Source organism: Phyllobates terribilis, unplaced genomic scaffold (genome assembly GCF_046119375.1).
Source record: "Phyllobates terribilis strain yellow unplaced genomic scaffold, ASM4611937v1 Scaffold_35__1_contigs__length_13245226, whole genome shotgun sequence".
Lineage (NCBI taxonomy): Eukaryota > Metazoa > Chordata > Amphibia > Anura > Dendrobatidae > Phyllobates > Phyllobates terribilis.
This window is the reverse complement of record NW_027362795.1, coordinates 12,352,129-12,371,601: the sequence shown is the minus strand read 5'-3', so window position 1 is coordinate 12,371,601 and position 19,473 is coordinate 12,352,129. Positions and strand designations below refer to the sequence as shown.

The 19,473-nt window shown below is 41.7% G+C and overlaps 1 protein-coding gene and 1 pseudogene across 1 annotated transcript in view; one reads left to right on the top strand and one right to left on the bottom strand.

Annotated features, from left to right (window-relative positions):
• The window catches only part of LOC141182657 (uncharacterized), a 1,085,038-nt pseudogene that overhangs the window by 124,296 nt on the left and 941,269 nt on the right, over nt 1–19,473 (bottom strand).
• The window catches only part of LOC141182646 (uncharacterized), a 359,124-nt gene continuing 350,747 nt past the window's right edge, over nt 11,097–19,473 (top strand). Inside the window, exons 1-2 of the mRNA XM_073660807.1 lie at nt 11,097–11,824; nt 19,138–19,345. Coding sequence (XP_073516908.1) covers nt 19,268–19,345 — 78 coding nt within the window. The 5' untranslated portion in view covers nt 11,097–11,824; nt 19,138–19,267. The remainder of the gene's footprint in view (nt 11,825–19,137; nt 19,346–19,473) is intronic.

Genomic DNA, 19,473 nt, shown 5'->3' with positions numbered 1-19,473 from the left:
TGATGTATGAGTATAAAGTTATATGCCCCTCTCAAGTCAAGTTTGGAAAACCATTTAGCTCCAGATAATTGCTTAAACAGGTCCGGTATAAGGGGCAAAGGACAGGGATTGTGAACCGTGATTTTATTAATCTCTCTAAAATTCAAGCACGGATGCAACTCTCCATCCTTTTTTTAACAAGTAAAAACCCCCACTACAACTGGAGAGGTGGATGGCCGTATATGACCCTTAGGGCAGAGACACACTGCCGTATAACTCGTGCGAGGATCGCATCGCACTGAATTGACTGGCCCGCACCTCTCCTGACCTGAACATGACAGCATGATGGATTTCTTTGCAGCTGTCAAGCTCAGGTCAGGAGAGGTGTCGGCCAGTATGAGGTTCGAGGCGATCCTCGCAGGAGAAGTACGGCCATCTGTCTCTGCCCTCAGCCGGACTCTTCTGAATATAGTCTATCAAGGCCGCCCTCCCTGGAAAGGGTTAAACAAACTAGATTTCGGCCTTTTAGCTCCTGGTATGAGGTGGATAGCACAATCATATGCCGCCATATAGTAGACGTCGGGTAACTGGTGATAATCACCTCATGTGTCGTCTATTTGTCTCCAAGCAGGAAAATCCCACGTTACATTCACACATAAAACTGTAGAAAAGGCGGCGCGGGGTAATTGTGCCAGTAGTGAGGGGCAAATAATGCCGGAAATGTCACTGACTGCGGAGACGTCTCCATGTAGCGTCTTCACTCCGGATATCACTGTACAGGAGCCGCACTGTTCACACTGTGCATCCACTGAGGCCCCTGATCATGTGACCCCTGACTCCTCCCCTCCTGTGACCTCATCACAGCTCCTGCGAGCACAGAGCAGCCATATATGTGGTGGCGGCTCTGCAGGTGGAGGTATGTGGAGACCCCCATTACTGGGTGCAGGGGGCATTAACCCCTTCAGCACGGAGACTCTTTTGGGGTCTCTGTGTGGTGTGAACAGTGAGGTAACAGCTGTGGACAGAATGCGGCTTAGCTGGTTCCCGTCCACATTAGATCCATTCAGACGACAGCAGGATGAAGGACAGAAGCCCAGAGAAGTCCTCACACAACGCCATTATTCCGCTTCTAGTTCCAGCACAGTAATGTAGATGCTAGTGATGACATTCGGGGGATTTGCAGGAATATGTGGCAGATACTTGCTGGATCTTCTGCTTTCTGGACCGGTTCCACTTGTAAGTCTTATTAACCCTTTCACCCCAGAGTCTGTTTCACCTTCCTTACAGGTCACTTTTTTCAATTCTGACCAGTGTGTGAAGAATTAAAGCAATGGCAAAGGGAAAAAATTAAAATGTTACTTTTTCCCACAAAAATCTTACTTTACCCCCAAATTTTGCATTTTCAAAAGGGTAACAGGAGAAAGTGCATCATACAATTTGTTGTGCAATTTTTCCTGAGTAAGCCGATATCCCATTTGTTGTAGGGAAACTTCTGTTTGGGTCTACAGCAGGGCTAGGAAGGGAAGGAGTCCACTTAACTTTTTGTATGCAAAAATGTCTGGACTCGAGAGCGTACCCCATGTCGGGTTTCCAGATCCCCTGATGTGCCTATACAGTGGCAACCCCCCACAAGGGACACCATTTTTGAAGCTAGACCCCTCAAGGAATTTATCTAGTTTTGTGGTGAGCACCTGGAACACACAGGTGCTTCACATAATGTTATAAAAAGCCGAAGACGAACAACTCCCATACACAAACTATAATAATTATGTTATTGAACATATATTAAAAAGACAACAATTAAAAACAAAACCAGAATTAAAAAAGGGAAATCTACTGCAAATGAACAAGTAACAGGTAAAAAAGTTTTACTTATAGTTTATGCCAGATGTGAAAATACATATATAGATCCATATGGAGAAATATCTAATAAACACTAACTATATGATTACTTCATACATATAAATATAAACTGCATTTTGGGGTAAGTGAAGAGTCTCCGCGAGCTCAAAGAACACTGGATTTTGGCTGTTGGAGCTGAAAAGAGGACATCGGTAAACCAGGGGAGGAGTCCTGAGGAGATAATTTGCATATTCCCACTGCATTTTGGGGTAAGTGAAGAGTCTCCGCGAGCTCAAAGAACACTGGATTTTGGCTGTTGGAGCTGAAAAGAGGACATCGGTAAACCAGGGGAGGAGTCCTGAGGAGATAATTTGCATATTCCCACTGCATTTTGGGGTAAGTGAAGAGTCTCCGCGAGCTCAAAGAACACTGGATTTTTTCTGATGGAGCTGAAAAGAGGACATCGGTAAACCAGGGGAGGAGTCCTGAGGAGATAATTTGCATATTCCCACTGCATTTTGGGGTAAGTGAAGAGTCTCCGCGAGCTCAAAGAACACTGGATTTTGGCTGTTGGAGCTGAAAAGAGGACATCGGTAAACCAGGGGAGAAGTCCTGAGGAGATAATTTGCATATTCCCACTGCATTTTGGGGTAAGTGAAGAGTCTCCGCGAGCTCAAAGAACACTGGATTTTGGCTGTTGGAGCTGAAAAGAGGACATCGGTAAACCAGGGGAGGAGTCCTGAGGAGATAATTTGCATATTCCCACTGCATTTTGGGGTAAGTGAAGAGTCTCCGCGAGCTCAAAGAACACTGGATTTTGGCTGTTGGAGCTGAAAAGAGGACATCGGTAAACCGCGCGCCTGCAGGCGCGCGCATTTTGAAGCTTTTTTCACTGTTTTCAGAACATTAACAGTAAGAACATGGAAGAGTCCAGGAGCCATTTGGTGAGCTGCATATCCTGCTACATGTTCACAGACTTGCCAGTGGAAAAGCCAAACTTCACATGCCAGAAATGCAAGCTTGTGTCCCTGTTGGAGGAAAAGTTGCGAAATCTAGAAGAGAGGTTAACTACCTTGAAAATCATTAAGGAAGGTGAAGAGTTCTTAGACAGAGCAGAATTATCTCTTCATGATTCAGAAAGAGAAGAAATTCGAACTGCACCTGATGAAACAGAGGAATGGAAGCATGTGACCACAGAAGCAGGAGGATCGAGAGGCAGTCAGCACCTATACTGCTCAGGAACCAGTACCAGGCTCTCACGCAGGAGAACCATGAAGAAATACAGCAAAATAAGACTTTGCCAGCAATGAATAACCTTGTAAGCCCTCAGAATCCTCCTGGATGGAGAAAGAAGAATGTTGTGAAGAAAAAACGGAGAGTGGTGGTCATGGGGGATTCCCTGCTAAGAGGAACAGAGGCCGCTATCTGCAGACCAGACATAACCTCAAGAGAAATGTGCTGTCTTCCAGGAGCAAAAATTAAAGATGTGTCTGACAGGATATCAAGACTCTTCAGACCTACAGATCACTACCCATTCCTGCTAATACATGTGGGGACAAATGACACCGCAAGAAAGGACCTGGAAACCATCTGCAGTGACTTTGAAGACTTAGGCAAGAAAGCGAAAGAATTGGGAGCGCAGGTGGTCTTCTCATCCATCCTCCCAGTGGATGGCCATGGAACAATGAGGTGGAATAAGATTCTACAGGTGAACAACTGGCTACGTCGATGGTGCCATCAACAAGGATTTGGATTTCTGGATCACGGAATGAATTACCTATACGATGGACTACTTGCTAGAGATGGGGTGCACCTTACGAAGACTGGAAAACGTGTATTTGGAAGTCGCCTTGCTACACTCATCAGGAGAGCTTTAAACTAGAACAATGTGGGAAGGGAAGCAAAAGGCCAAAAAAGCCATACAACTGACAAATACTATTGAGATCTCTGCTACTGGAAGTGGAAAGGAAGAACAAAGACAAAACAATTTAAATAATAAAAATATGGGAGGAAGAGAAACCAATCACAAACTAAAATGTTTTTATACAAATGCACAAAGCATGGGCAACAAACAAGGAGAATTGGAACTACTAATGCAGGAAAAGGAATATGATGTCATTGGAATCACTGAAACTTGGTGGGACGATACACATGATTGGAATACAAGGCTAAAAGGATACAACTTATTTGCAAGAAACAGACTTGATAAACGAGGAGGAGGTGTCGCATTGTATGTTAGAAAAGCGTATATCTGCACAGAGATTGAATCTTCAGAGACTGGGAGTTCTGTGGAAACTGTTTGGGTAAGAATACAAGGAGAGAACAATGGAAAGGACACCATTGTAGGCATTTACTACAGGCCACCTGGGCAAGCTGAAGATATGGATGAACTCTTTATGTATCAAATGACCAAGTTCTCCAAAAAATATGACGTAGTGGTCATGGGAGATTTCAACTATCCAGACATTTGTTGGGAATCTCTCTCAAGTAAAACTAACAGGTCAAACAAATTCTTATCCTCTCTTGCTGACAACTTTATCTTCCAAAAGGTAGGGGAGAAAACAAGGGGATCTGCTACTTTGGATCTAATCCTTATAAACAGGGAGGAAATGGTTGAGGAGGTAAAGGTGGCTGGGACCCTAGGAGGCAGCGATCATGCTATTATAGAATTTTGGATAACTAGAGGAGGAAGACATGTGAAGACTCAAACTTCAAGGTTAGATTTTAGAAAGGCAGATTTTAAGAGACTCAGAAAGAGAATAGGAGGGATCCAATGGCTGGATGTCCTTAAGGACAAAAATGTCCAGGAAGGATGGGAAATTTTTAAAAATGAGATTCTCAAAGCACAATTGTTAACAATCCCGAAAAGTAGGAAGAATGGGAAGCATTTAAGGAAACCAGGATGGATGAACACAGAACTTAAACACATGCTAAAAATAAAGAAAGAAATGTTTATTAAATGGAAAGAGGGAGGCATATCTAAAGAAGATTATAATGCAGTCTGCAGATCCTGCAGGGCACGTGTCAGGTTAGCTAAAGCTGACAATGAATTAAGGCTTGCAAGAGATGTCAAAAGCAATAAAAAAGGATTTTGGGGGTATGTCAAAAGTAAAAGAAAAGTCAAAGATGCTATAGGATTTTTACAGGATGAAAATGGAGAAATGGTAAGAGAGGATGTGGAGAAGGCCGAACTTTTTAACTCCTATTTTGCATCTGTTTTCTCTCAGAAAGAAAATGTAACATCAACTGATCTTCACTGTCCTTTTAAAGGAATAGAGGAATCCAAGTTATCTGTAAACAGAAAGATTGTGAGGGAATATTTAGCTAACATAAATGAGTTCAAGTCTCCAGGTCCAGATGAATTACACCCCAGAGTACTGAAGGAGATCGTAGAAGAAATTTTAGAACCACTCTCCATAATCTTTGAAAATTCTTGGAGAACAGGAGAAGTCCCAGAAGACTGGAGAAGAGCAAATGTTGTTCCTATCTTCAAAAAGGGGAAGAAGGTGGACCCAGGGAACTATAGGCCGGTGAGTCTGACTTCTATACCAGGAAAGATCTTTGAACAAATTATTAAACAACATGTATGTAAGTACCTGGATAAGAATGAAGTGATTAACCAGAGTCAGCATGGGTTTGTAACTAACAAGTCATGTCAGACTAACTTAATTTCCTTCTATGACAGAATCACTGACTGGGTGGATCAGGGAAATGCTGTAGATATAGTATATCTTGACTTCAGCAAAGCATTTGACAAAGTATCTCACACCATCCTTATTGAAAAAATGACCAAGTATGCAATGGACCAGGCAACTGTTAGGTGGATTAATAACTGGCTTAGTGATCGGACTCAAAGGGTGGTTGTAAATGGCTTCACATCCAGCTGGATGAATGTCTCAAGTGGGGTACCACAGGGCTCCGTCCTGGGACCTGTATTGTTCAACATCTTTATCAATGATTTAGATGAAGGAATTGAGGGTAAACTGATTAAATTTGCTGATGACACAAAGCTAGGAGGGATAGCTAACACTAGAGAAAAGAGAGAGAGGATTCAAAAAGACCTAAATAAACTGGAGCAGTGGGCAGCAACCAACAGAATGGTTTTTAACAGGGAAAAATGCAAAGTACTACATCTGGGCAATAAAAATGAAAAAAGCATATACAGAATGGGAGGAATAGAGCTAAGCAACAGTACATGTGAAAAAGACTTAGGTATACTAATAGATCATAGACTCAACATGAGTCAACAGTGTGATGCAGCAGCAAAAAAGGCAAATACAATTCTGGGATGTATTAACAGTAGCATACAGTCTAGATCACGTGAAGTCATTATCGGTCTTTACTCCTCTTTGGTCAGACCTCATCTGGAATACTGTGTAGAGTTTTGGGCACCACATTTTAAAAAAGACATAGACAAACTGGAGCAAGTTCAGAGAAGAGCGACCAGAATGGTGACTGGTCTGCAAACCATGTCCTATGAGGAACGGTTGCAGGATTTGGGAATGTTTAGCTTGCAAAAAAGAAGACTGAGAGGAGACTTAATAGCTGTCTACAAATATGTCAAGGGCTGTCACATTGTAGAAGGATCATCTTTATTCTCATTTGCACAAGGAAAGACTAGAAGCAATGGGATGAAACTAAATGGGAGGAGACACAGATTAGATATTAGAAAAAACTTTTTGACAGTTAGGGTGATTAATGAGTGGAACAGGCTGCCACGAGAGGTGGTGAGTTCCCCTTCAATGGACGTCTTCAAACAGAGGCTGGACAGAAATCTGTCTGAGATGATTTAGTGAATCCTGCTTTGAGCAGGGGGTTGGACCAGATGACCCAGGAGGTCCCCTCCAACTCTACCATTCTATGATTCTATGATTCTATGATTCTATGAAAGTGCATAGTGCATGTATGAGCACCACATATCTGTTAGTAGGGTCAGTTCATTTTTTAATGTCTCCCCCGAGTGGGACCATATGGAATCTTATGAAGACTCCAGAAATAAAGATATTTGGTCTCATTCAAAATCCATCACGGCTAGTTGCTAAGGTTATGCTACACAAATACAAAATTATTATTATTATTATTTATATAGCTCCATTGATTCCACGGTGCTGTACATAAGGAGGGGTTACATACAAAATACAGATATCACTTACAGTAAACAAACTAACAATGATAGACTGGTACGGAGGGAAGAGGACCCTGCCCTTGTGGGCTTACATTTTACTGGATGGTGGGGAAGGAGACAGTAGGTTGGGGGGATTGCAGTAGCTCCGGTGTTGTTGAGGTGGCAGCAAGCAAGGTCATGGCAGGCTGTAAGCTTGTTTAACCGGTTCCCGACCGCCCACTGTAGATAAACGTCGGCGCTTGCCGGGCTCTGTGCAGTGCCGACGTTTAAAAACGGTGGGTGGTCTCGCAGTGCTCAGGACCCCCAGGGTCCTGCAAGCACTGCGATTCCGGTGCAGAGCGTTAGCTCTGACAGGGTACATCATCGGGACCTGATTAGATCAGGTCCCAGTGATGTTAACCCTTTGCTGTCTTCTATATGCTGTGATCTATAGTGATCACGGCATATAGGAGACAGCAGGAAGAGAGGGGGTCGTCTTACTTACCTCCGAAGACCTCCGTTTCGTTTGAGGACCTGGGGTTGCTATGGCAGCTGGAGGTCACATGACCGCCTCCAGCTCTGCCATATATGGTGTCCTTCCTGTCTGACTTCAGCCTGTATGTAGCTGAAGTCAGACAGGAGACTCTGACTGAAACAGTCAGTGAAGATCTCATATAATGTAATACATGTCTATTACATTACATGAGATCAGTGATCAGAAAAATAAAAATTAATGTCCCATACAGGGACTAAGTAAAAATGTAAAAAAAAGTAAAAAAAAAGTTTTTAAACTATTAAAAAAAAAAATCACAATATAAATAAAAATAAATAAATAAAATATTAAACCAATAAATCCGTAAATTATTACAAAACCAAAAAAAGTACACATATTTGGTATCGCCGCGTCCGAAACAACCCGAGCTATAAAACTGTCACACTAATTAACTCCTTCTGTGCACACCGTAATAAAAATAAATAAAAAACGAAGCAAAAAAATATGCTTTTTCATCATATCGCCAAACAAAAAGTGGAAAAAAATGCGATCAAAAAGCAGAATAGAAATAAAAATGGTACCACTGAAAACGTCATCTTGTTCCGCAAAAAAAAGCCGCCATACAGCTCCATCAGCCAAAAAATAAAAAAGTTATAGCGCTCAGAATAAAGCAATGCAAAAAAAATATTTTTTTTTCTATAAAATTGTTTTATTGTGTAAAAGCGCCAAAACATGAAAAAAATACAGTAAGTGTAGTATCGCTGTAAACGTACTGACCCGAAGAATAACGCTGCCTGATCACTTTTACCACACGCAGAACGGCATAAAAAAAGCCTCAAAAAACAATTCCTGAAGTGTTTGTTTTTGTTAACTTTACCTCCCAAAAAACGGAATAGAAAGCGATCAAAAAATGTCACGTGCCCAAAAATGGTTCCAATAAAAATTTCAACTCGTCCCGCAAAAAACAAGCCATCACATGACTCTATCGGCCGAAATATGGAAAAATTATAGCTCTCAAAATATGGTGATGCAAAAACTAGATTTTGCAAAAAAAGCGTATTTTAGTGTGTGACAGCTGTCAGTCATAAAAACCCGATATAAATCTGGTATCTCTGTAATCGCACCGACCCGAAGAATAAAGTAATCTAATCAGTTATATCACACTAGGAACGGCATAAAAAATAAATAAAACAAATATTATTCACCTGCTACTGATTTGTTTATTATGTCTCCCAAAGATCCCAGTAAGGCTCTGCTCACATTTATCCTGTGCTCTGCACTGAGCACTTACACCAGAGTTTCCGTGTAAATCTCTGAAATACGTGATTCAGCCAGAACCAATGATGGAAGATTCCCTGTAATGAGGCAGATATAGGCCACTGTGGATGCCGTCTAGCCTGGGATCCCACGGTGTCATTTGTTTTAGGCGTGCATAAAAGTGCGGTTGGCCACAGTTTTGTGCACTTCTGAAAAAAAGGACACCACTAAACAGAGGCCAGACGGAGTCCAGAGTAACTCTGCTGCCTCATTACAGTGAATGGATCCTGCAGGGGTTTCATCTGAATTACATCACTTGGAAAATTAGATGGAAACCCCGATGTAAGTGCTCAGCCTAGAGCGCCGGATAAATGTTACGTAAAATGTTCCCAATAAAAGCTTCAACTCAGTCCTCAAAAAAAGCTAGTCCCCACTCAGGTCCATCATCTGTTAAAAATATAAGGGACTTCCAAGTTACTGGTAGCAGAAAGGCTCTGGAAAAGCAAAATGGTCCTTGCCCCCCAAAAGAAATTCAGAAAATTTTGTGCTCCCAAATCCAAATGCCTATTCTACAATAATTTGTTCTCCAATTGTCAAATAGCGCTCCTTCCCCCTCAAATCTCACCGTATGGCTAAGTGGTACGATACAGCCACATATGGGGTATTGACACTTTTAGAAGAAATTGTGTGACACATTTTGGCACCATTTTTACCCATTACCCTGTGTGAAAATGTAAAATCTGAGGGTAAAACATTTTTTTGTGGTAAAAATATAATTATGCTTTTTTCACTGCCCAATGGTATAAATTTAAAAATTAAAAAATGCTCACTACTTCCCTAGATGAATTCCTTGAGAGGTGTAGTTTACAAAATGGGGTCACTTGTGGGGGTTTCTGCTGTTTTGGCATGTCAGCGACTCTTCAAATGTGACATGGTGTCTGCTGCCTATCCCAGCCAACATAGCGCTTCTTTCTCTTCCGAACCCTGCCGTACACCAAAGCAGTGGTTTTCCCCCACATATGGGGTATTGGCGTACTCAGGAGAAATTGTACAACAAATTTCATGGTGCAATTTATCCTGTTACCCTTATGATAATGCAAAATTAGGGAATGAAAAACATTTTTTATGGGAAAAATGTGAAAATTTTATTTTTACGGCTCAATATTATAAACTTCTGTGAAGCAGCTGGGGGTGCAAGGTGCTCACCACACATCTAGATAAGTTCCCTAAGGGGTATAGTTTCCAAAATGGTGGCACTTGTGGGGGGTTTCCACTGTTTAGGCACATTAGGGGCTCCCCAAATGTGACACGGCGTCCGCTAATTATTCAAACAAATTTTACATTCAAAAAGTCAAATGGCGCTCCTTCCCTTTCAAACCCTGCCATGTGCCCAAACAGTAATTTGCCTCCACATATGGGGTATCGGCGTGTTCAGGAGAAATTGCACAACAAATTTCATGGTGCAATTTATCCTGTTACCCTTATGATAATACAAAATTAGGGAATGAAAAACATTTTTTGAGGGAAAAATGTGAAAATTTTATTTTTACGGCTCAATATTATAAACTTCTGTGAAGCAGCTGGGGGTGCAAGGTGCTCACCACACATCTAGATAAGTTCCCTAAGGGGTCTAGTTTCCAAAATGGTGGCACTTGTGGGGGGTTTCCACTGTTTAGGCACATTAGGGGCTCCCCAAATGTGACATGGCGTCCGCTAATTATTCAAACAAATTTTACATTCAAAAAGTCAAATGGCGCTCCTTCCCTTTCAAACCCTGCCATGTGCCCAAACGGTAATTTGCCTCCACATATGGGGTATCAGCGTGTTCAGGAGAAATTGCATAACAAATTTCATGGTGCAATTTATCCTATTACCCTTATGATAATGCAAAATTAAGGGATGAAAAACGGTTTTGTGGGAAAAATGTGAAAATTTTATTTTTACAGCTCAATATTATAAACTTCTGTGAAGCACCTTGGGGTTCAAGGTGCTCACCACACATCTAGATAAGTTCCCTAAGGGGTCTAGTTTCCAAAATGGTGTCACTTGTGGGGGGTTTCCACTGTTTAGGCACATCAGGAGCTCTCCAAACGCAACATGGCGTCCGCTAATTATTCAGACAAATTTTACATTCAAAAAGTCTAATGGCGCTCCTTCCCTTCCGAACCCTGCCGTGCACCCAAACAGTGGTTTTCCCTCACATATGGGGTATCAGCACGCTCAAGAGAAATTGCACAAAAAAATTTGGGGTCCATTTTTTCATGTTACCCCTGTAAAAATAAAAAAATTGGGTCTAAAGTAACATTTTTGTGAAAAAAGTTAAATGTTAATTTTTTTCTTCCACATTCCAAAAATTCCTGTGAATCACCTGAAGGGTTAATAAAGTTCTTGAATGTGGTTTTGAGCATCTTGAGGGGTGCAGTTTTTAGAATGGTGTCACTTTTGGGTATTTTCTGTCATAAAGACCCCTCAAAGTGACTTCAAATGTGATGTGGTCCCTAAAAAAATGGTTTTGTAAATTTTGTTGGAAAAATGAGAAATCGCTGGTCAACTTTTAACCCTTATAGCTCCCTAACAAAAAAAAATTTGGGTTCCAAAATTGTGCTGATGTAAAGTAGACATGTGGGAAATGTTATTTATTAACTATTTTGTGTGACATATCTCTCTGATTTAAGGGCATGAAAATTCAAAGTTTGAAAATTGCAAAATTTTCAAAATTTTCGCCAAATTTCCGATTTTTTCACAAATAAACGCAAGTGATATCGAAGAAATTTTACCACTATCATGAAGTACAATATGTCACGAAAAAACAATCTCAGAATCAGGGGAATACGTTGAAGCGTTCCAGGGTAATTACTTCATAAACTGGCAGTGGTCAGAATTGAAAAAATTGGCCCGGTCACGAAGGCAAAAACAGGCTCTGGCGCGAAGTGGTTAAAGAGATGTATTTTCAGGTTCCATCTGAAGGATAAAAGTGTGGTGGATAATCGGACGTGTTGAGGCACAGAATTTCATAGGATGAGGGATATTCGGACGAAATCTTGGAGGCGATTAACCTCCACCTCTAGAGCCGCCACCACATATATGGTTGGTAGAGACTAAATCCAAGTCGACAAAATACAACTAGTGCTGTGATAGGGTAACAAGAGGTACACAATGTATTCAGGTATATTAATAACTCCTACAGAGCCATCTATAATTGTTTAGCACAGGCTTTTGCAGAGTCTTTGTACTACCAGTAACGTGGAAGCCCCATATATTTCCATTGACAGAAGACGCACCTGAGCGGGGACTTGCATTTTTTGTAGATTGAATTGAAGCATTTTTTGAAAACATTTTACATAACATTTTCGATCACATTTATCCTGCGCTCTACGCTGAGCACTTACATTGGGGTTTCCATCTACAGTGGGGGAAATAATTATTTGATCCCTTTCTGTTCTTGCAAGTTTGCCCACTGACAAAGACATGAACAGTCTATAATTTTAAGGGTAGGTTAATTTTAACATTAAGAAATGGAATATACAAAAAAATCAAGAAAATCACATTGTATAAATTAGATATTTTTTTGCATTTGGCAGTGAGAAATAAGTATTTGATCCCTCTGGCAAACAACACTTAATACTTGGTGAAAAACCCTTGTTGGCAAGCACAGCAGTCAGACGTTGTTTGTAGTTGATGATGAGGTTTGCGCACATGTCAGGAGGAATTTTGGTCCACTCCTCTTTGCAGGTCATCTCTAAATCATTAAGATTTTGAGGCTGTTGCTTGGCAACTCAGAGCTTCAACTCCCTCCATAAGTTTTCTATGGGACATGAACCCATCTATCTTCCTTTCAGTAAGGTGAAGTCATCTTGTCCCCTTTGCAGAAAAGCACCCTCAAACTATAATGTTTCCCCCACCATGCTTCACGGTTGGGACGATGTTCTTAGGGTTTTACTCATTCTTCTCAAACATGGCGAGTTGAGTTAATGCCAAAGAGCTCAATTTTTGTCTCATCTGACCATAGCACCTTATCCCAATAACTCACAGAATCATCCAGGTGTTCATTGACAAAATTCAGACAAGCCTGCACATGTGCCTTGCTGAGCAGGGGGACCTTGAGGGCACTGCAGGATTTTAAACCTTTAAGGTGTAATCTGTTACAAATGGTTTTCTTGGTGACTGTAGTCCCAGGTGCCTTGAGATCATTAATAAGTTCCAGCTCGTGTAGTGTATAGCCTGATCTCTCACCTTCCTCATGATCAAGGATACCCCACGAGGTGAGATTTTGCATGGTGCCCCAGATCGATGTCGATTGACAGTCATTTTGTATTTCTTACATTGTCTTACTATTGCAACAGTTGTCTCGTTCTCACCCAGCGTCTTACTTATGGTTTTGTAGCCCATTCCAGCTTTGTGCAGGTCTATAATCTTGTCCCTGACATCCTCAGAAAGCTCTTTGGTCTTGCCCATTTTGTAGAGGTTAGAGTCTGACTGATTAATTAAGTCTGTGGATAGTAGTCTTTTTCAGGTGACTATATAAGACAGCTGTCTTTAATGCAGGGAATGAGTTGATTAGGAGCGTCTAACTGGTCTGTAGGAATCAGAACTCATAATGGTTTGTAGGAGATCAAATACTTATTTCTCACTGCAAAATGCAAATAAATTTATCTAATTTATACAATGTGATTTTCTTGGATTTTTTATGGATATTCTATCTCTCAATGTTAAAATTAACCTACCCTTAAAATTATAGACTGTTCATGTCTTTGTCAGTGGGCAAGCTTACAAAAACAGCAAGGGATCAAATAATTATTTCCCCCCACTGTAAATCTCTGAGTGACATGATTCAGATAAAACCCATTCACTATAATGAGGCAGCAGAGTTACTGTGGACTCCATCTCGTCTGTGTTTAGCATTGTCTTTTTTTCAGAAGTACACAAAACTTTGGTCTATTGCGCTTTTATGCACGCTTAAAAATATGGACACTGCCAAATCATAGGACAGACTTGAGTCCACAGTGTCTTAATCTGCCCTATTATAGGGAATCTTCCACCGGGGGTTCCATCTGAATCACATATTTCAGAGATCTACACGGAAACCCTGATGTAAGCGCTCAGCGTAGAGCGCAGGATAAATGTGCGCCAAGCCTTATTGCGATCTTTGGGAGGAAGAATGAACAAATCAACAGCAGGTGAAGAATAGTTTTTATTTATTTTTTATGCCATTCCTCATGTGGTATAAATGATTAGACGACTTTATTCTATGGGTTGTTTTTTATGTTTGGCTGCTGTCACACACTAAAAGATCCTTTTTTTTTTTAGAGCTATAATTTTTCATTATCTCTGCCTACAGAGTCATTTAAGGGCTTGCTTTTTGCGGGACAAGTTGATGTTTTTATTGGTACCATTTTCGGGCACATAACATTTTTTGATCGCTTTCTATTCCGATTTTTGGGAGGAAGAATGAACAAAAACAAGCAATTGTTTGGATTTTTTTATCTTGTTCCGTGTGTGCTAAAAGGCAGCTTTATTCTTCTGTTCAGTATGATTACAGCGATACTACAATTATATCATTTTTATGTTTTGGCGCTTTTACACAATAATAACAATTTTATAGAAAATTAATCATTTTTGCATCGCTATATTTTGACAGCTATATTTTTTTTCTTCTCTGCTGACGGAGCTGTATTACAGCTTGCTTTTTGCGTGACAAGATGATGTTTTTTGTGATACAATTTTAATTTAAATTTAACTTTTTGATGGTGTTTTATTTCACTTTTTTGGCGGCTTCATGAAAAACCATAGTTTTTTGCCACCTTTTTTATTTTTTACACTGTTCACTGAAGGGGTTAACTAGTGTGACAGTTTTATAGATCAGATCGTTCTGGACGCGGTATTTGAGTACCAGGGGGTGACAGTACGAGAGACATAACCAGTCCGTGATGAAAGCACTGGAATTCTGCCTGATCAAAAATTTATTTTTATTCAATAAGGAGTACTTCCACCAGCTCAGTGGCACCGCGATAGGCAGTCCGTGTGCACCATCGTATGCCAACCTGCTCCTGGGCTAGTGGGAGGAAACTATTGTTTTTGGTGACACTTCGCAGTGCCCTGAGGAGAGTATTATCATGTGGCTCCGCTACATTGATGATATCTTTGTCATCTGGAAGGGCACTGAGGAGACGTTCAAGGATTTTGTCAAGAAACTCAATGTCAACAATATTGGGTTACATTTTATGTATGAGTTGAATTCATCTAGCCTGGCCTTTTTGGACATTAAAATTGAGATCAATTCCAAGGGTGAAATTATCACTAAGACCCTTAGGAAAGAAGCGGCCACAAATTCCCTCCTGAAGTGGGAGAGCAACCATCCGGCGCCCCTCAGGAGGGAAATCCCCAAGAGACAATATTTAAGAATGCACCAGAATTGCTCTACCTTGCGGTCCTTCAAGAAGCAGGCAGATGACCTCAAGATAAGGTTTAAAGACAGAGGTTACCCCGAAATAGCCTTGAGGGAGGCATACAACGAGGCCTTAAAAAACCCGATCAAAGTGAAACTACACGATTCGTCATGAGATATTGCAATAGAGAGGAGGAGATTAGATCAATCCTCCAAAGGAGCATTAAAGATGGACACAGACATGGATAATGAGATCACACCTTACCCACAAATCACATACCGAAAAGGTAAATCTTTGAGGGATAGACTAGTGCGTAGCCAGTATCAGCTGAGAACCACCCCAACTTGGTTGGACAGAGGAATCAAAGGGTGTTTCACATGTGGGGTAAGATGTAAGATGTGTGAATCGATCCAGTCAGGCAGAGTTCAGAAGCAATGTTACTGGTATCAGGTACTCCATTCGGCACTTCATAAATTGTCGCACTAAGGGCATCATCTATAACGGCACATGTGAGTGTGTGGTGGCGTATGTTGAAAAACAAGAAGAGAATTTCGTAGGAAGGTGGGGAAACATATACGAGATATATGGAATAAAAGAGACACACTGGTCGCTAATCACATCAACCTACTGCATCACGGGGATGTAAGGAAGATCCTATTTATGGGGGTCGAGAAAATTACATCTCCCGTGAAAGGAGGTAACTGGGATAGGTCGATTTTACAGAGGTAGACCCGTTGGATTTTCAACCTCAGAACGGTACACCCGAATGGCCTGAATAAGCAAATGTCCTTAACTCCTTTCTTTGAAATAGAGGTGTCATAGGGACATATAGTCAGGGACCGCCGCCGATGAGTGGGGGCGCCATTGCGCAGGACAGGGTGCCAACCTCCACGTTAGGTAGGTGTGCTGATAGAGAGGGAAACGCTAGGGCATTTATAGATCTTTTCCACCTATTCTTTGGCTGTTTGGTTTGGTAGGGCAGTTCTGTATTGACTAGACACACCTGCCCACACTGTAACAAAACCCTCACTGGCGACAACAGTCGCTGATGGATAGCACTCTCTTTGATGTCTCCAACATCGTTGACAGCCATCATTTCTGCTCAGCATGAATCGATTTTAACCAATGAACAGCACTGAAGTCCACTGTTCCCTCGTCCAGCGTAGATGCTACCTGGTCCATGCAAGTCGATGACGCCTGTGCCTGGTGGTGTGGTCAGGTACCCTAGCAGACCACACTGATGTAAACTGTTTCGAATGGTCTGACATGACACTTGGGTGCCTCTCACCTCCCTTAAATGTGCCTGCAGTTGTGTGGCGTTCATCATCCAGTTCCGAAAGGCATTGTTCACAATGAAGCAGTCATCAGTGTGGAGTGTGGCCAAAGAATGTCCACTTCTCTGCCTTTCTGTGACTTTTCCACTCTCTCTGTATCTCTATTGCAACCTGCTAATGATGACACTCTGTGACACTCAAAGCTCAGTGACCACTTTCATCTAAAAACATCCTGCTTCAATTCTAACGCCTAAATTTTTTGGGCGATTCATGGATCAAACACTTGTTGTGAATTTTGCCATTAAGCTCCTTGTTAGAGAACAGCAAGTTGTGCAAAAAGTTCTGTAGGGTTTCTACTCACTCAGCTGCGGTTGAGGAAGGCACCAGTTTCATTAAAATGTCCAGGCTAGTTTATTAGATCTTCATAAACCACTCAGCATAAGCTAACAAAAAGACGCCCTTTTCCGACACAGTGAAAAACAGAAAGTAAATAGTTCAGACAGTGCTGTGAGTTCGCCTACTTGGGTCAGTGTCCTTTAGCAAACAGCCTGGAGGTCTCCACAGTTCCAGTCACAGACACTGAGTGAGACACTTGGTCTTCATTTTATCTGCCACACCCCCAGCTGGGACTATGTGAGCCCCACTCTTTGACTGCTCGTAAACTCGGCCCTGATATGCCCTATTAACCCTCAGCACTATCTGTCCTTGAGTCTGCTTTCCAAGGCTTACATCACCAAAGCTACCAACCTCGATGATATATATCTCCCCTCAAGCACCTGTGTTACATGCACGCCGCCTAAGCTCAGATAGGGGCGAGACCGATTAAATGAATTCGTTGGAATTCTGGGGGAACAGTTATTCCGGGCGACCATAGGCTGCAGCTTCTCTGAGGCACAGGACAGATTAAATTGCTGACCAGACACATTTGAAAGAGTCCTCATAAACGGTAGAACAGTAACATTTAATGAGGCATGGCCAATGCAATGTACATGTCTCTTTGAGCAACAGGCTCCAGTAATAACAGTACAATCTTCTTTGCAGCACAGCAGTACACAGTCTATTATCCTGTAGCACAGTACAGCACAGTTTAAATGCATACACAACCACAGGCTTTTCCTTCACAAGGACTCAATTGTACACAGCATTCTTTATCCTGCATGGAGCGGGGGGGGGGTTTGATGAGGGAGACGATCCCTATGACAAGATTCCTTCCAGTCCTTATCTTCCTGGTCGACAATACTCCACACTGTTAGCTCAGGGAGTCTATCTGACCTGTGTTTAGCTTCCCTCCTGACCTGAATTCTGTTTTCTTGCCTTCTGTGAGATACAGATACAGATACAGATCATAAGCCACCTTTCTCTTTGGCTCTGGACAGCCAGTAAACAACTTCCCCACAATCCCCCTGGGGCTCTGCTAAAACACTCCCCTTCTCCTGTGACTGTGTTAACCCCTCTAGTTGCTGGATGCTTCTGGAGCACAACACTTCCTGTCTCCTGTGATTCTGTTACTTCTAATAGTTGCTGAATGCTTTTAAAGCAACAGCACTACTTCTGCACGTCACACCTGTCCGGCGGCCATCTTACAGTACTGAAACATTGAACAGTTGGACATGTGTATCAAAACATTAAGAGATGGTCACATTAAAGAGGTTATCCACTGCAATGTGTAGTTGTCAGATGGATTTAAACCTAGGAAATAAGGCTTTCTTCAAATACCTTGTGTTTCCAAATGTGCCTGTGAGCGGCGCTATCGTTGTCCTCTTAGCACCATCATGTGACCCCCGGCTGCAGTTGCCTCTGATGTCTGGTGACTTCACGTCAAGTTCCGGAATTGATTGACTGGGCTGTGGGCAGCGTTTCACCACATGTCACAGCCCAGCATCGTGTGCGCTCTCTCTTCACTGCTTTCATTAACAGAGTGCCGCAAGCCCACGAGATGCTGGGCTATGAAGTGATGAAACTTCGCCCACAGCCCAGTCAATCATTGAGACTGGGACATCGGTGATGTCGGGTCAACTTCCAGTTCTGGGAGTTTCCATTTTTGCCCAATCTCTTTCTTATGGTGGAGTCATGAACATTGACCTTAACTGAGGCAAGTGAGGTCTGTAGTTTTTTGGATGTTGTTGTGGGGTCTTTTGTGAGCTCTTGGATGAGTCGTCGCTGCACTCTTGGGGTAATTTTGATCGGCAGGCCACTACTGGGAACATTCACCACTGTTCCATGTTTTTTGCTATTTGTGAATAATGGCTCTCACTGTGGTTCGCTGGCGTGTCAAAGCTTTAGAAATGGCTTTATAACCTTTTCCAGACTGACAGATCCCAATTACTTTGTTTCTCATTTGTTCCTGAATTTCTTTGGATCGCAGCATGATAGCTAGCTTTTGAGGATCTTTTAGTCTACTTTACTTTTTTAGGCAGGTTCTATTTAAGTGATTCCTTGATTGAGAACAAGTGTGGCAGTAATCAGGCCTCTATATGGCTAGCGAAATTGAACTCCGCTTCCCAAAGATTAATGGGGAGTTGGGGGGGCAATCACTTTTTCACACAGGGCTCTGTAGGTTTGGATTTCTTTTTCCCTTAATAATAAAGACCTTCATTTAAAAACTGCATTTTGTGTTTACTTGTGTTATCTTTGTCTAATATTTAAATTTCTTTTGTGATCTGAAACATTTAAGTGTGAAAGAATAAGAAATCAGGAAAGGGGCGAACACTTTTTCACACCACTGTTGGTTTTATTAGTAGATGTAAATGAATCTAAATACTGTACAATAATCTCTTCATGTGTTCCCCTTATTATTCCCAGTAACTGTATTACACAGGATTTTTATGATGTTACATCGGCTCATCATCTTCTCATTCTGGTCTCTACAATATCGGATCCTCTTAGTGAATATCTTCTATATAAGAGAATTTTCCTGAATTACGCATCAAAGATGGATATGGACAGAGACAAGATGGCTGAGAAAATATTACACCTCACCCTAGAGATCCTCTTCCGGCTTACTGGAGAGGTGAGAGATTCTGATGACGTCACATTACATCATTCTTATCTATGGGAATAACAGATGGACAGAACTGGAGAGGTGAGGACTCTGGAAATGTCTCTAGTGAGATTTATTAATGTGTCTCTCTATAACCA